At 34.7% G+C, this 16410-nt stretch overlaps 1 protein-coding gene across 28 annotated transcripts in view; it reads right to left on the reverse strand.

Annotated features, from left to right (window-relative positions):
* Positions 1-16410, reverse strand: part of COL24A1 (collagen type XXIV alpha 1 chain) — a 401096-nt gene that overhangs the window by 206693 nt on the left and 177993 nt on the right. For all 28 annotated transcript variants that reach the window (XR_015160374.1, XM_086390890.1, XM_086390884.1 and 25 more), the window contains one exon: positions 7009-7062. Coding sequence is in view for 27 of the 28 variants with exons in the window: in XM_086390890.1 (XP_086247016.1) it covers positions 7009-7062 (54 nt within the window). In the remaining variant the exon portion in view is untranslated. The remainder of the gene's footprint in view (positions 1-7008; positions 7063-16410) is intronic.

Consider the following 16410-nt stretch of genomic DNA (forward strand, 5'->3'; position numbering starts at 1 on the left):
ATGACCTTTCTCACAATGTAATGTCTCTGCTTTTTAATATGGTGTCTAGATTTGTCACAGATTTTATTTTTAGTTTTCATCTTATTTTCAAGTAATTGCTTAACAAAGTCCATTGCCCATTGTACAAACTCAATAAATACTTCTCAGCTGACTAAATGCTGCCTGGAAAATCAAATGGTTAAAATAGGAAGTCTATGTACAAAATCTTGACTTTGGAATGTGCCTATTCAGGGTGGGGTTGCTGTGATCTCAGAGAACTATTTAGGAATGCAAGTTAGCTCACCTATATACAGGTAAGCATATAACATACTTTAATAATTCAGTGTAAAAAATTATTTCCATATATTCTGTAACATAACCTCACAAATAGGACTTTTCTAAAAACAGGGATATTATACAACAGACAGGAACAGCTTGTTGTTAGCACTCTTAATTCCATAGCCAAAGCAACAACACAAACCATTATGGCAACAAATAAGTCATTCCTCTGTTTACTGAAGAACAGAGAATATTTACTGGGTACTCACTTTCTGCAGTAAGCAGCAAGGGATGTGGTTTTGCTAATGTTATGGAATGCATGAAAGCAGTTGCCAAATTGGGAAGCTCTCAAGAAGGCTTGCTGAAGTATGTTTTGTAACTATACACACACACACATACACACAAAAGCCCACAGTGGATGGAACCATAATTAACACAAGTTTCCAATGTTAGTTTGAGGTTTTTATTCAACTGGCAGAAAATGAGGAGAAAATAAAAGGCTTCTTTTAGAGCTGTGCCAAATTGCTCTGGAAGGAACACATTTTGTTTGCAAATAGGATAACCATGTATTTCAAAGAGAGTGCACATAGTTTTCTTGATGACTAATTTACATAGCCTAAACAGAACTTTAATAATTTACACTGTCCTCACTTTCCAAATAAGATATATACATGAAAATAAAAAGTTTTAAGATGTTTCCATGTCATAATGTATACAACCTAAGAAACACATCATGTAGGGTCAATATGTATGGCTCTATTTTTCCAATTTTAGAATTTCTAGAACAATTTCAAGGCAAATAGGAAAGATGGAAAAAGAAGACAAAAACAGACCCTTCCCAACCTAGAAAACATAAAATCATACTCCTCTTCTTTTAAAATTTTCTGGTTCTCTTGATTAAATCATCTAAGATATTAAAATTCAGTGATGTGTAGAAAAACAGTTAGTCTCATAATGTTGGTGCTAATGAGGCCATAACTCATATTATTGAAAAAATTTAGATAAAGTTATGCAAAAAGTAATTACTACTCACTGGAAATTCAACCATTTATATTCATTAAAATATGTGGCCTTCAGGTCTCTGTCACACTTTTAAATATTGTAATTTTAAAACTGAAGAAAGTAACGGGAAGGAAGTTTTAAAGATTAGTATTATGATAGTATTCAGGAGGTCAACTGGCTTTCTTCAGTTCTGACATTTTTCTTAATGAAAATTTATGAGAAACACAATTTACAAACTGAAGAGGATTTACAAAGTTATCCTATGTTCTTCACCTAGTATGATATGCATAATTTAAAAGATTAAATTAAGGAGTTGAGGGCAAGATGGAGTGGGAATTAAGAGGTACAAACCACTATGTATAAAATAAAAAGTGTTGCATTAAAAGGATCATACACCATGATCAACTTAGATTTATCCCAGGGGTGCAAGGATCTTTCAATATGTGCAAATCAATCAGTATGATACACTACATCAACAAATTGCAACACCATATGACCATCTCAATAGATGCAGAAAAAGCCTTTGACAAAATTCAACATCCATTTATGCTTTTAAAAAACCTCTCTAGAAAGTGGGCATAAAGAGACCATCCCTCAACATAATAAAGGCCACATATGACAAAACTGCAGATAAATCACAATCAGCTGTGAAAAGCTGAAAGCATTTCCTCTAAAATCAGGAACAAGACAAGGATTTCCACTCTTACCACTTTTAACCAACTTAGTTTTGGAAGTACTAGCTATTGCCATTAGAGAAGGAAAAAATGAAGGGAATCTAAATTAGAAAAGAAAAAGTAAAATGGTCACTGTTTGTGGATGACACAATACTACACAGAAAATCCTAAAGATACTACCAGAAAACTACTAGAGCTCATCAATGAATTTGGCAAAGTTGCAGTATACAAAATTAATACACAGAATCTTGTGTATTTCTATACCTTAACAATGGAGAATCAGAAATAAAAATTAATAAAACAATCCCACCTACCACTGCAACAGAAAGGATAAAATACCTAGGAATAAACCCATGTAAGGAGGCAAAAGACCTGTACTCCAAAAACTGTAAGATGCTGTTGAAAGTGAAGATGACACAAACAGATGGAAAAATATAAATGTTTTTGTATTTGAAGAATCAACATTGTCAAAATGACTATACTGTCAAGGCAGTCTACAGATTCAGTGCAATCCCTATCAAATTACCAATGGCATTTTCCACAGAACTAGAACTAAAATCTTAAAATCTGTAGGGAGACACAGAACACCCTGAATAGTCAAAGCAGTCTTGAGAAAGAAAAACAGGGCTGGAAGAATCACATTCCCTGACTTCAGACTATAGTCACAAGAACAGAAACATCCATTGAAAGAACAGGGTAGAAAGTCCAGGAATAAACCCACACCCCAACGGAGAAAAGACAGTATCTTCAGTAAGTGGTGTTGGAAAAATAGGACAGCTATGTGGAAAAAAATGAAATTAGAACATTCTTTGCCACCATGCAAAAAAATAAACTCAAAATGGATTAAAGACCTAAATGTAAGATTGGATACTATAAAACTCTTAGAACATAGGAAGAATATTCTTTGACATAAATTTCAGTAGCATATGTTTTTATTTGTCTCCTAGAGTAATGTAAATAAAAACAAAAATAAACAAGTGAGACCTAATTAAATTCAAAACTTTTACACAAGCAAAGGAAACCATAAACAAAACCAAAAGACAACCCACAGAATATGAGAAAATATTTGCAAACAAAGAGACCAACAAGTGATTAACCTCCAAAATTTACAAACAACACACGCAGCTCAATAAAAAAAAAAAAAAAAAAAACGAAATCAAAAGATGGACAGAAGATCTAAACAGACATTTAACCAAATGAGACATACAGATGGCCAAGACACATGAAAATATGCTCAATATTGTTAATTATTAGAGAAATGCAAATCAAAACTACAATGAGACAACACCTGCCACCAGTCAGAAGGACCATCAACAAAAAGCCTGCAAACAATGCTGGAGAAGGTGTGTAGAAACGGGAATCCTTCTACACAGTTTGGTAATGTAAATTGTTCCAGCCACTGTGGAGAACAGTATGACAGTTCCTGAAGAAATGTTTGGCAAAACCAATACAATATTGTAAAGTTAAAAAAAAAAAAAAAACTAAAAAGAAAAAATAGAGCTACTACATGATCCAGCAATCCCACTCCTGGGCACATATCTGGAGAAAATCATAATTCAAAAAGACATATGTGCCCCAATGTTCACTGCAGCATACAATAGCCAGGACATGTTTTCTGGTGGGAGGGGACATGGGTATACCTATGGCTGATTCATGTTGATGTTTGGTAGAAATCAACACAATACTGTAAAGCAATTACCCTTCAATTAAAAATAAATAAGTTAAAAAAAAATAGCAAGGACATGGAAGAAACCTAAATGTCTTTGGAGTGAAAGTCACTCAGTCATGTCCAACTCTGTGATCCCATGGACTATACCATCTATGGAATTCTCCAGGTCAGAATACTGGAGTAGATAGCCTTTCCCTTCTCCAGGGGAATCTTCCCAACCCAGTGATTGAACCCAGGTCTCCTGCATTGAGGGCAGATTCTTTACCAGCTGAGCCACAAGGGAAGCCCAAGAATACTGGAGTGAATGGCCTACCCCTTCTCCAGCGGATCTTCCCGACCCAGGAATTGAACCAGGGTCTCCTGCATTGCACATGGATTCTTTACCAACTGAGCTATCAGGGAAGTCCAGATAATACAGGAAAGGTGGTATGTATATACAGTGGAATATGACTCAGCCACTGAAAAGAATGAGGTAACACAATTTGCAGCAACATGGATAGATGTGAAGACTATCATACTAAATGAGGTAAGTCATAGAAAGACAAATATCATATGATATCAGTTATATGTGGAATCTAATAAAATGATACAAATGCACTTATTTACAAAACAGAAACAGACTCACAAACTTAGAGAATGAACTTATGGTTACCGGTGGGGAAAGGTGTGGTGGAAGCATAGATTGTGAGTTTGGGACAGACAAGTATGCACTGCTATATTTAAAATATAAGAGCCTCTTGCTGAAAATGAAAGAGGAGAGTGAAAAAGCTGACTTAAAACTCAACATTCAAAAAACTAAGATCATGGCATTTGGTCCCATCACTTTATGGCAATAGATGGGGAAACAACGGAAACAGTGACAGACTATTTTCTCGGGCTCCAAAATCACTGCAGATGATGACTGCAGCCATGAAATTAAAAGACACTTGCTCTAGAAGAAAAGCTATGACCAACCTTGACAGCATATTAAAAATTAGAGACATTACTTTGCTGAAAAAGGTCTGTCTAGTCAAAGCTATGGTTTTCCCAGAAGCCACATATGGATGTGAAAGCTGGACCATAAAGAAAGCTGATCACCGAAGAATTGATGCTTTTGAACTGTGGTGTTGGAGAAGACTCTTGAGAGTCCCTTGGACTGCAAGGAGATCAAACCAGTCAATCCTAAAGGAGATCAGACCTGAATATTCATTGGAAGGACTGATGCTGAAGCTCCAATACTTTGGCCACCTGATGCGAAGATCTGATTCATTGGAAAAGACCCTGAGTCTGGGAAAGATTGAAGACAGGAGGAAAAGGGGACAACAGAGGATGAGCTGGTTGGATGGCATCACCAACTCGATGGACATGAGTTTGAGTAAGTTGGGAAGCCTGATGTGCTGCAGTCCATAGGGTCGCAAAGATTCGGACACAACTGAGTGACTGAACTGAACTACACTAGTCCTGGTGAAGAATAAATAGGACCTAAACTAAAACATTAGCAGTGAAAATGGTTTCAAGGGCAAAGTGGGGAAATTTGAGTCACAGTAGAGATCAGGATAAAGGTGATAATTGATGGCATGAAGTCATTCAGGAGCCAGGAGAGGGTTTGATACAAAACGTATATGAAACTTGCATACTGAGGAAGGGGAGGAATACCTCTTCTACGGAGACAGAAAGGGAGGAGGAAATACGGTTGTGTATATATGGGGGGAGTTGACAGGTGGCCAGTAGTGTTGCCAGATAACACACAGTATGTCCAGTTAATTTGAACTTCACATAAACAGTGAATAACTTTTCATTACAATATGTTTCAAATACTGCACCTTCATCTTCTCACAAGTTTCCTTTTCCTGAATGCCATACATCGCTTATATATAATGCCATGCATGCATACTTGTCTGCAAATTCCTATTCATTCATCATGTCAGCTCAAGTGCTACCTTCTCTACCAAGTGCAATCTGAGTCTCCTAACCCTGTACTCACACAGTATCACATATTATATGCTATTTACATGGTTATTATAAAAGATTTCCTACATATACTCCTCTAGATTATAAGTTTCTTGAAAACAGGGAGCAGGACTTTTCACTTTTGTAGCCCTTGTCTAGCACAATGGATGTCATATAAGAGGCAGTCAGTAAATATTTATTGATTGAATGAATGTTCTATTACACTTCAGATCTTTATAACTTCTTTTCCAGCTTTTTCTAGCTCATCTCTTTGCTTTCATTTTCCCTCCTGTTAAACCATTCTCCATGGTGACATAAGAGGTATCTTTATAAAACATAAATCACCTACAATGCTTTGCTCCTTAAAAATTGTTGATTACTTCATGATACCCATGGAAGAAGGAGAGACTCTTCAACATGGTCTTAAATCTTTCCAACAATTTAATCCTCAAACTAAGTGGTTAAGAGCTCTGACTTTGAAATCATGTCTGGATTAGAATCCTGTCTTAGTCACTTGAAAAGTTATGTGACTGTGAGGGAATAAGTTAACTATCTATAAAATGGGGGTAATATCTACCTCATAAAACGGTTGTGAGGATTAAAGGAGGTGTCTCCAAAACATTTACTATAGAACTTTAGGACTTGCCACTATAGTACACTAACAAATATAGCTATATTAATATCCTTTTCAGCTTCATTCCCTAACACTTCCTCTCTACTCACGCTAATAACCTTCTGCAGCAGCTATACTTCATAACAGGCCAGTTCTCCAAACTTCTGGCTGTTTCATCATTCTGTGTATTTATTCACAATGCTTTATTTGTTTACAATGCTCATTCTATGTCAGCCTGCTTGGGAAGTCTGGTATTTAAAGTTTTGCTATGGATAATATTTAGTATATATACACAGTAACAGTAAAGGAAGTTAGAAATGACCAGGTTTTTCTGGTAGTTTGTGCTATGTATAAATTCTAGAACTCCATGGGCTTTCTTTATTTTAATCAGTGGATATTTTACGGGCCCTAAATACCTTATTGGTTTTAGTGGTCAGAATACTCTTACCTATTTTGTGTATGCCATAGATTTTTGGCTTTTTAAATTTTTTCACCTCTTAAAAGAAATCCATTTTCAGTTACTTATGTGCTTTGCAAATACTGTCATCCTAATCTAAGCCTAGACCAAACCAGGAAAATCATTTCCAATAACCTAAACCCAAGAGACTGTATAAACATACTTCTACTCTAGGAGTATGTCTTTTGACACCAAAAAAACAACCAGACACGCAAACTACTTCCTGATTATTTTGAAACAAGGTCGAAAAGGTTTTTTAAAATGTACTTGAGACAGCTCAAAAATATTCAGAAATGTTCTGATATTTCTAAAGTATTTTTTTACCCATTCATGGAGATTTGAGAGTAGAAAACTATAGATACCATGCTCTTCTTTTTTTTCCTTTCTTTTCTGTTTTTTTCTTTACCTTTGATCCTTCAGGGCCATTTTGTCCAGGGATCCCAATATCTCCAGGAAAACCCTAGGGAACACAAATAATATAGGGAGTTTATTCCATAGCAAATTACTTTAAATTTATTAAGCATACAAAAATTCCCTTTGCCTTCCTTTGATGTCCAGTTAAAATGATTTATTCTCCTCAAAATTAATTAATTTAATATCTTTCAATATTAAAGATTGTTATGCAGTTGTCGGACAATGGAATGCAAAACTTACAAAGTATACTAAAATAAAGCTTACTTCATCAATTATTCACAAACAATCCTCAGACCCAAAGAAAATTCTCTAATCTAGTCTAAGAAATTTTTAAAATCATATTCAGAATCATTCAAAACTTGAAAAAAAAGACAAAAATATATGTAACAGGTCTTTTAAGTGTCATATGGGACACAGAGTCACCCAACAATTAGGAGAATGTACTTTGTTAGACTCACTGTTTACTAACTACACATTAATTCTTCTGTTGGGTAAAAAAGAAAAAAAAAAAACCCACAGGTTACAGCTTAATATACAGGATAATAATTAGTTTTACATCAAACTCAACTATCTTATTCTAACATTCCCATATTCAATTGTCTATAAATAGATCAAATGTTCTTTGAATTTATTTTGACATTTTACTGGTTCTATCATTAGTTAATGAATTGAATAAAATCTTTGACCTATGTTTATTTAATATGTGCCTGAAAATCAAAATATTACCTTTTTGGAAATTATACTTTAGCAGTCTAAAACAGTTGTTTCAAGAAATAAAAATGGACCAGTGTTAAATAAGTCTGTGCTGAGAAAAAGCCAAGGATGTTGCTCTAAAATGTTAGAGCAATATTCTTTCTCAAATAATACATTAGAATGAAATTCATCAGGATCAGTTTCAATACTGATATAAGTTAATAATTATACTTTCCTTATATTTTGTCACAGATAGTTATTTTAGTGTTTTTTTCTGACATGGAAAAAGGAATAAAAAGCAAGACAAGTAGAAAAATCATATCTTTAAAAGTTAAGAAGGCTGCAATTAAGTATGAATATCAGCTAGAAAAGACAGTTCAGTGGAGGGGTAAATATTATGATAATTAATGCCAACTAATAAGATAGACTAGCAAGATCGATTCTGGAAAACTCATCTTAGGGGAAAAAAATTGAAATTAAGTGATACCAATTCATCCAGTATGGATTAGGAAAGAAATGTCTTGTTTCCAATTTAAACTTGAGTTCTGTGGAGAAAATATTACTTGTGGATGTTTCTGGCAAGAGAAAAGGCAGTGGTAACAGAAAGACTGGACACAAGGTCAGATTTCTGGAAGCTTTGGAACAGAATACATTCAATTCAGACATGCTGATTGCTTTTCTAAGGGAAATCAGGGTTACCTATACCTTCTCTCCCTGGAGGAGGAAATGGCAACCCACTCCAGTATTCTTGCCTGGGAAATCTCTTGGACAGAGGAGTCTGGCAGGTTACAGTCCATGGGATCGCAAAGAGTTGGACACAACTGAGCATGCGCACGTGCACATGCACACACACACACCTTCTCTGCCTTGAGTAATTTTTCTTTATCTTTCTTCATCTGCAACACTTACATTTTAAATAAGAGATTAAATAATATATTACTTGCAAATCTTTCTTTGACCTCCAATACCCTGAGTTAGGTCCCATCTAAGACTCTCACACCATCCTAGGGTCCTACAAGGTTACTTAACGTAGTGTTTGGCTGGTTTGCTATTCCTCATCAGATTATAACATAGGTATGTATAATAAATTATGTATGTTACATATATAATAAATTCCTTGAGGGCAACTTTATCTCTCCTAACCACCATATTCCCAGAAATTAGTAAAACAGTTGGCACATAATAAATGTTAAAAATATTTTATTTATTTATTTTTGTTGAACAATGACGTGTTTGTTTCTTTTGTCAGAAAAAGAAATGACAACATGGCTAGTGGCTACTTTTGGCCCCTTGGTACCAGTTTACAACCACTGGTTCACAGCATCCTCATGGATAAATTCATAATTCCCATCCATCCAAAAGATGAGCCTAGAACACCTTATACTTGAAAGAAAACTGTAAAAAGTATAAAATTTGTCATGTTAAAAGAACTCTGGGAGTCTGAAAAGGATCTCACCAGCCAGATGTGAGATAATATGAACTTCAATAAGGATAAAAACGGCAATGGATTGAAACGTGTCAAATGTTTAAATTCAAAAGTTCAAAATGATACAATAACAAAAAATTATTCACATTTAGAAGCTGAAAGAGAGCCAACTCATTTCCAAAACTGGTAAACAAAGGTGAAGAATCAAGCATTTATTCTACCTTTTCTATACATACTATAACTAACCAAAGAGCAGTTTAGGGGTTGTATTCCAGCCAATAAACCAAAAAAAAAAAGAGAGAGAGAGAACAAGAATATCACCATTTTGCAATACACTGCATGATCTAATGTATTAATATATAGGGAATTGAAGCATCAAAACTGTTACTGACATCACAGAATGATACTAGACATTTTGTGCTTCCTGATGAAAGAACACAGTATCACCCACAGTCTTGCCAAAAACAAACAAGCAAAACTGACTTTGGTTAGGCCTCTATATGTGACTACTAATTTGCAGGAAATACAGAGGAGGGAGAAAACATGCTTATCTACATCATGAGACTATAATCAGCAAAACCCAGGCTGTTGGAAACTCTACAGGTTAATGACTGGGGATCTTCAACAATTATAAAGTGGGGAAAAAACTATGGAAAAAAGAACTTTTAGACTGAAAAACACAAGACTTAAAAAAAAAACAAGACTAAACAATAGTTTTAAAAGATGAGCACTTGAGTGATAAACTATAAAAGATAAAAGAGGAACTGCTTACTTTCAGAAAGAGAAAAGAGGCTTGTGGCTGGGTTGGTATCCATAAAAGTTTCTGGGGATAACTGGCAGTTCCATTCCTGACCTGTGTGGTAGTTGTAAGAGCATTTGTCTTATAACTGCAAGTGATGTGCATTTGTTTTATATTTTTCAGTGGCTGAAATTTATGTTCAATAGAACAGTTAAAAAAAAAAAAAAGAATTGTGACTTCTGGGTTAACATGGACTATGGAGTATATGCATGAACATTGGCTTCTTCTTAAACATGAAAATTATAGTAAAGAAATGTGAAAAAGACAAAAAGTACCAAAGATGAGGGAATAAGAGACAAAAGATGTCAAAAAATCTAATCCTATATTATAGCCATGTAAGTTGACTATTTTAAAATTAAAACTTTATTTAAAAGTTCAGAAGCACATCAATTTAGTTATTAGAAAGGCGGAGGAAAAAACGCTTTTCAAATAGTATACCTTAGAAACTTGAAACTTGGCCAGAAAATATTTTTATTATATAAAAAATTCCATACCTGAATGTTTGGTATGGATTGGGTTACCATCAGGTAAAGATCTTACCTTTTAAATAATAATAAATTTAAAATATAAAAATCAGAGTTAACTTTGGTCAACTGTATTTTAATGATAATATATATCCATAAAAGAAATTCTTTAACTTTCAAATTTACTGTTGAAACTGTAAATCAAATGACAGGACATGGCTACCATTGCCAAGTAGCAAAATTTCAGAGAGCTTAGAAATTGAAAGATATAAAAATACACTGTTCAGCATTTATAACTTTCATTTAAAAAACTACACTGGCATGAAACTATATAGAAAGAAAATTAAAAAATATAATAAAATGCTCTAATTCTGCTTTTTTCATTTAAAATATTTTGGTAAACATTGAAAAGTCAAAATGGTTTCTTCCACAATGCACTTCACTATCTCTGTGGTCACATCACAACTGAAAACATAACACCTTACTGAGGAAAAGGACTAGGAGCCTGACTTCTGGAGATTTCTTTAAAAAAAAAACTGTGATGTAACTGATATATAACATATTACTTTCAGGGTAAAACACCTGTATATACAGAGAAATGATTACAATAAGTCTAGCTAACATCCATCACCATCGTTATAATTGTGTATGTGATTAACTTTTGATATGTACTCTTTTAGCATATATCATATATTTGTGCTATATATATATAGCACAAATATGTAATACAATATATAATACAGTATTATATTTTCAAATATAATACAGTATATATAATATATATATATTTCAAATATATAATACAGTATTATTAACTATCTCACCATGTTATACATTACATTCCTATGACTGACTTACTGGTTTATTTTAGCCTTTGTTGTCTGTGCTTCTGGTGTCAAAGAAAGAAAGAAAGAGAAAGTCATCACCAAGACTAATGTCAAGGAGCTTCTGCCAATGTTGTCTTCTATGAGTTTTATGGTTTCAGGTAGTCCAATCAAGCTTTATATCCAATTTGAGTTAATTTTTGTGTATAATGTAAGATAGAGGTAAAGTTTCTTTTTTTTTTTTTGCATGTGCTGTTCACTTTTCCCCAAACCATTACTAAACGGACTATCCTTTCCCTCACTGTGTACTCTTGGCTCCTTTGTCATAGATTAACCGACCATATGTGGATGGGTTTATTTCTGATCTTTCTTTTTTTCCTTTCTATTTTGTTCCACTAATCTATGTGTCTGTTTTTATACCAATATCATACTGTTTTAATTACTAAACCTTTGTAATGTAGTTTAAAACTAGGAAGTGTAATGCCTCCAACTTCGTTCTTCTTTCTCAAGGTTGCTTTGGCTATGTGGGGTCATTTATGATTCCATGCTGGAGAAGGAAATGGCAACGCACTCCAGTATTCTTGCCTGGAAAATCCCATGGATGGAGAAGCCTGGTAGGCTACAGTCCGTAGGGTCACAAAGAGTCAGACTGTTTGTTCCATTTTTGTGAAAGATGCCATTGGAGTTTTGATAAGGATTGCACTGAATCTGTAGATTGCTTTGACAAGTATGGACATTTTAACAATATTAATAATTCTTCCAGTCAATGAACATGGAATATCTTCTCATTTATTTGTGTCTCCTTCAATTTCTTTCATCAGTGTCTTACAATTTTCAGTATACATGTCTTTTAGCTCCATGGTTAAATTTATTCCTAGGTTTTTGTTTTGTTTTGTTTTGTTCTGAGGCAAATGGGATGGTTTTAAGTTCTCCTTCTGATATTAGTGTAATGAAACAACTGATTTTTTGTATCTTGATTTTGTATTTTGCATCTGCTGCCTTTTTAATAGAAATAGTTTAATCACCATTTTCTTATCAAGAAGCAGACAACTCAAGAAACTTTAAAAATAAAAAGTAAAAATGTGTCTTCTATTTTTGGACTTCTAATACTTGTTTACTGTACCAAGAAGAGTGATTCAGCATTCTCTCCAGTAAAAACAACGTTTTATTATTCTCTGATCACTAAAAGCTGGAGCTTAATTCACATCCATTTTTAAAGCAAAACATGGAAATTAAAGCACTAACAGATTCCATTAGTTTCCTAAGTCATAAAAGTAAAACATTGTCTTTCCTACTCTGGCAAAGTGTCCTAATAGGATAAATATAATGTTCTATGGTATCCATTGAGCACATTAGTATCTCTTTAATAAGGGTAGTAAGTCTATTTTATTTTGAAATATATAGTTCTTCTAGGTAAAAAAAAATAGTTTAAAATGGTAAATGGACAAATAATCCACAATAATTAATTCAATGGATAAACTAATTATCGTGTATCGGTAAAATGAAACAACCTGGATGTGGCAACCTGGATTAATCTCAAATACATTATGCTAAGTAAAAGAAGTCAGACCAAACAAGAGTACATACCGCATGAGTTCATTTACATACAACTTTGGAAAAATGCAAATTCATCTAAAATGCAAAAAGCAGATCAGTGGTAGCCAGTGAAGAGCTGGGCAGGAAAACAAAATGAGGGATCACAAAACGTGAGTACGTGTTGAGTTTGACAAATACCTTTTCTATCTTGATCTTGGTGATGGTTTCACAGGTGACACATACATGAAAAATTATGAAATTACACAATTTAAAATATACACCGTGGCTCAGATGGTAGATCTGCCTGCAATGCAGGAGACCTGGGTTCCATTCCTGGGTTGAGAAAACTTTCTGGTGAAGGGAATGGCTATCCATCTTTCATTTATATTTTACAATCGTTAGGCACATGGAGATATTCTGGAGCACTTCTTACCAGGTTAGTCAATAAGCAGCAATAAATGATGGCTACCTCCTTGATAAGGCCAATTGACAGGGACCGAGTAGGGAAAAAGTACAGAAGCAGCCTTATGTCAGAGGATGTAAACCAGGGAAAAATGGAGGATTCTGGAAGTAAGATTTATTTTTAGGGGAAACATCAAAAATTCAAATACTAAGAGAAATAATGGAGTTTCCAGTGGGTAGCCATTCCCTTCTCCAAGGGATATTCCCAATCTAAGGGTTGAACTCAGGTCCCCCACATTGTAGGCTGATTTGTTACCATCTGAGCCATGGTGTATATTTTACATTGTGTAATTTCATAATTTTTCACATATGCGTAACCTGTGAAACCATCACCAAGATGAAGATAGAAAAGGTTATTTGTATAACTCAGTACTGTGTGGATCACAACAAACTGTGGAAAATTCTTTAAAAAATTGGGAATACCAGACCACCTGATCTGCCTCCTAAGAAACCTGTGTGTGGATCAAGAAGCAACAGGTAGAACTGGACATGGAACAACAGACTGGTTCAAAATTGGAAAATAAGTACATTGAGGCTGTATATATGCAGAGTACATCATGCGAAATGCCAGCCTGGATGAAGCCCAAGCTGGAATCAAGATTGCCAGGAGAAATATCAATAACCTCAGATATGCAGATGACACCACCCTTATGGCAGAAAGTGAAGAGGAACTAAAGAGCCTCTTGATGAAAGTGAAAGAGGAGAGTAAAAGAGCTGGCTGAAAATTCAACATCTGAAAAACTAAGATCATGACATCTGATCCCATCACTTCATGGCAAATAGATGGGGAAACAATGGAAACAGTGAGAGAATTTATTTTCTTGGGCTCCAAATTCACTGCAAACAGTGACTGTAGCCATGAAATTAAAAGACACTTATGAGAAACAGACAATGTAATAAAAAGCAGAGATATCGCTTTGCTGACAAAGGTCCGTCTAGTCAAAGCTATTGTTTTTCCAGTAGTCATGTATGGATGTGAGAGTTGGACCATAAACAAGGATGAGCACCAAAGAATTGATGCTTTTGAACTGTGGTGCTGGAGAAAACTCTTGAGAGTCCCTTGGACTGCAAGGAAATCAAACCAATTAATCGCAAGGAAATACCTTAATATTCATTAAAAGGACTGATGCTGAAGCTGAAGCTCCAATACTCTGGCCACCGGATGGGAAGAAGTGACTCATTAGAAAATACCCTGATGCTGGGAAAGATTGAAGGCAGAAGGAAACGGGAACAACAGAGGATGAGATAGCTGGATGGCATCATCAACTCAATGGACAGGAGTTTGAGCAAACTCTAGGAGACAGTGAAGGACAGAGAAGTTTGGCATGCTGCAGTTCATGGGGTCACAAAGAGTCAGATATGACTGAAGGACTGAACAACAATAACCCACTCCAGTATTCTTGCCTGGAGAATTCCATGCACAGAGGAGCCTGGTGGGCTACAGTCCATGGGGTTGCCAAGAGTCAGACATCAACTGAGGGACTCTCACTTTCACTTTTCATATTATAAATATATACCTCAATTATACCTATATAAAGCTATACAAATAAAAGCTAATTGGTATTGTGTGTTTTAGAAAATCATTTGCTCTTTGGTAAGCAACAGTTTGTTATGATTTGAAAGAAAGAAAATAGAGTTTATTCATTGAACTTGGCCCCAGATAAAATTTGTGAAATTCAGAATTTGAATAGTTTTGGAAGTAATAGCATATTCAATTATAATAGATTATATGGGCCAAAGAACTAAATAGACATTTCTCCAAAGAAGACATACAGATGGCTAACAAACACATGAAAAGATGCTCAACATCACTCATTATCAGAGAAATGCAAATCAAAACCACTATGAGGTACCATTTCACATCAGTCAGAATGGCTGCGATCCAAAAGTCTACAAATAATAAATGCTGGAGAGGGTGTGGAGAAAAGGGAACCCTCTTACACTGTTGGTGGGAATGCAAACTAGTACAGCCACTATGGAGAACAGTGTGGAGATTCCTTAAAAAACTGGAAATAGAACTGCCTTATGATCCAGCAATCCCACTGCTGGGCATACACACTGAGGAAACCAGAAGGGAAAGAGACACGTGTACCCCAGTGTTCATCGCAGCACTGTTTATAATAGCCAGGACATGGAAGCAACCTAGATGTCCATCAGCAGATGAATGGATAAGAAAGCTGTGGTACATATACACAATGGAGTATTACTCAGCCATTAAAAAGAATACATTTGAATCAGTTCTAATGAGGTGGGTGAAACTGGAGCCTATTATACAGAGTGAAGTAAGCCAGAAGGAAAAACGTCAATACAGTATACTAACACATGTATATGGAATTTAGAAAGATGGTAACAATAACCCGGTGTACGAGACAGCAAAAGAGACACTGATGTATAGAACAGTCTTATGGACTCTGTGGGAGAGGGAGAGGGTGGGAAGATTTGGGAGAATGACATTGAAACATGTAAAATATCGTGTAAGAAACAAGTTGCCAGTCCAGGTTCGATGCACGATACTGGATGCTTGGGGCTAGTGCACTGGGACGACCCAGAGGGATGGTATGGGGAGGGAGGAGGGTTCAGGATGGGGAACGCATGTATACCTGTGGTGGTAAAGTTTAAAAATAAAATAAAATTTAAAAAAAATAAATAAAAAATAAAAATAAAGCATATATTTGGGGAAATTTCCACTTTTATGTTATTTTATCATATAGCTTTATTTTTTATTTATTTTTTAAATGTGAATTTGAGGCTCATTTATTCACTTCTCTTTAACATGTTGCCTAAGCATTTCCAGGGATACAAATAATTTTTTTATAATGTGACTTTAGATACTCTGTTATTATAGATGAGTGATATTTATGTCATCTGTCAAGTTTTTTCATTGATTTCTATATACATTGTGCATTACATACATAAGAATACAATATGATTTGGCTTAAATTTATTTTCTGGGTAGTTTATAAGTCTAAACAAAGTAGAGACGTTGCTTTGAAAAATAGTCATGTTGAGAAAAGATAAAATAAAAAAATCACTTAAGATAGGGTAACATACAAACTATGAATTCCTAGAGGGCAAAGTTATGCAAACCCTCATCTGGTGCTGTGCACACAGTACATTAAATAAATATATGATGGCTGAAATTGATGAACACATTAAAAACAAATTCTATTTGAATAATTATATTTTCAAT

The sequence above is a fragment of the Bos grunniens genome, chromosome 3, assembly GCF_055505025.1.
Source record: "Bos grunniens cultivar Pamir isolate PY7600 chromosome 3, Bosgru_T2T1.0, whole genome shotgun sequence".
NCBI lineage: Eukaryota > Metazoa > Chordata > Mammalia > Artiodactyla > Bovidae > Bos > Bos grunniens.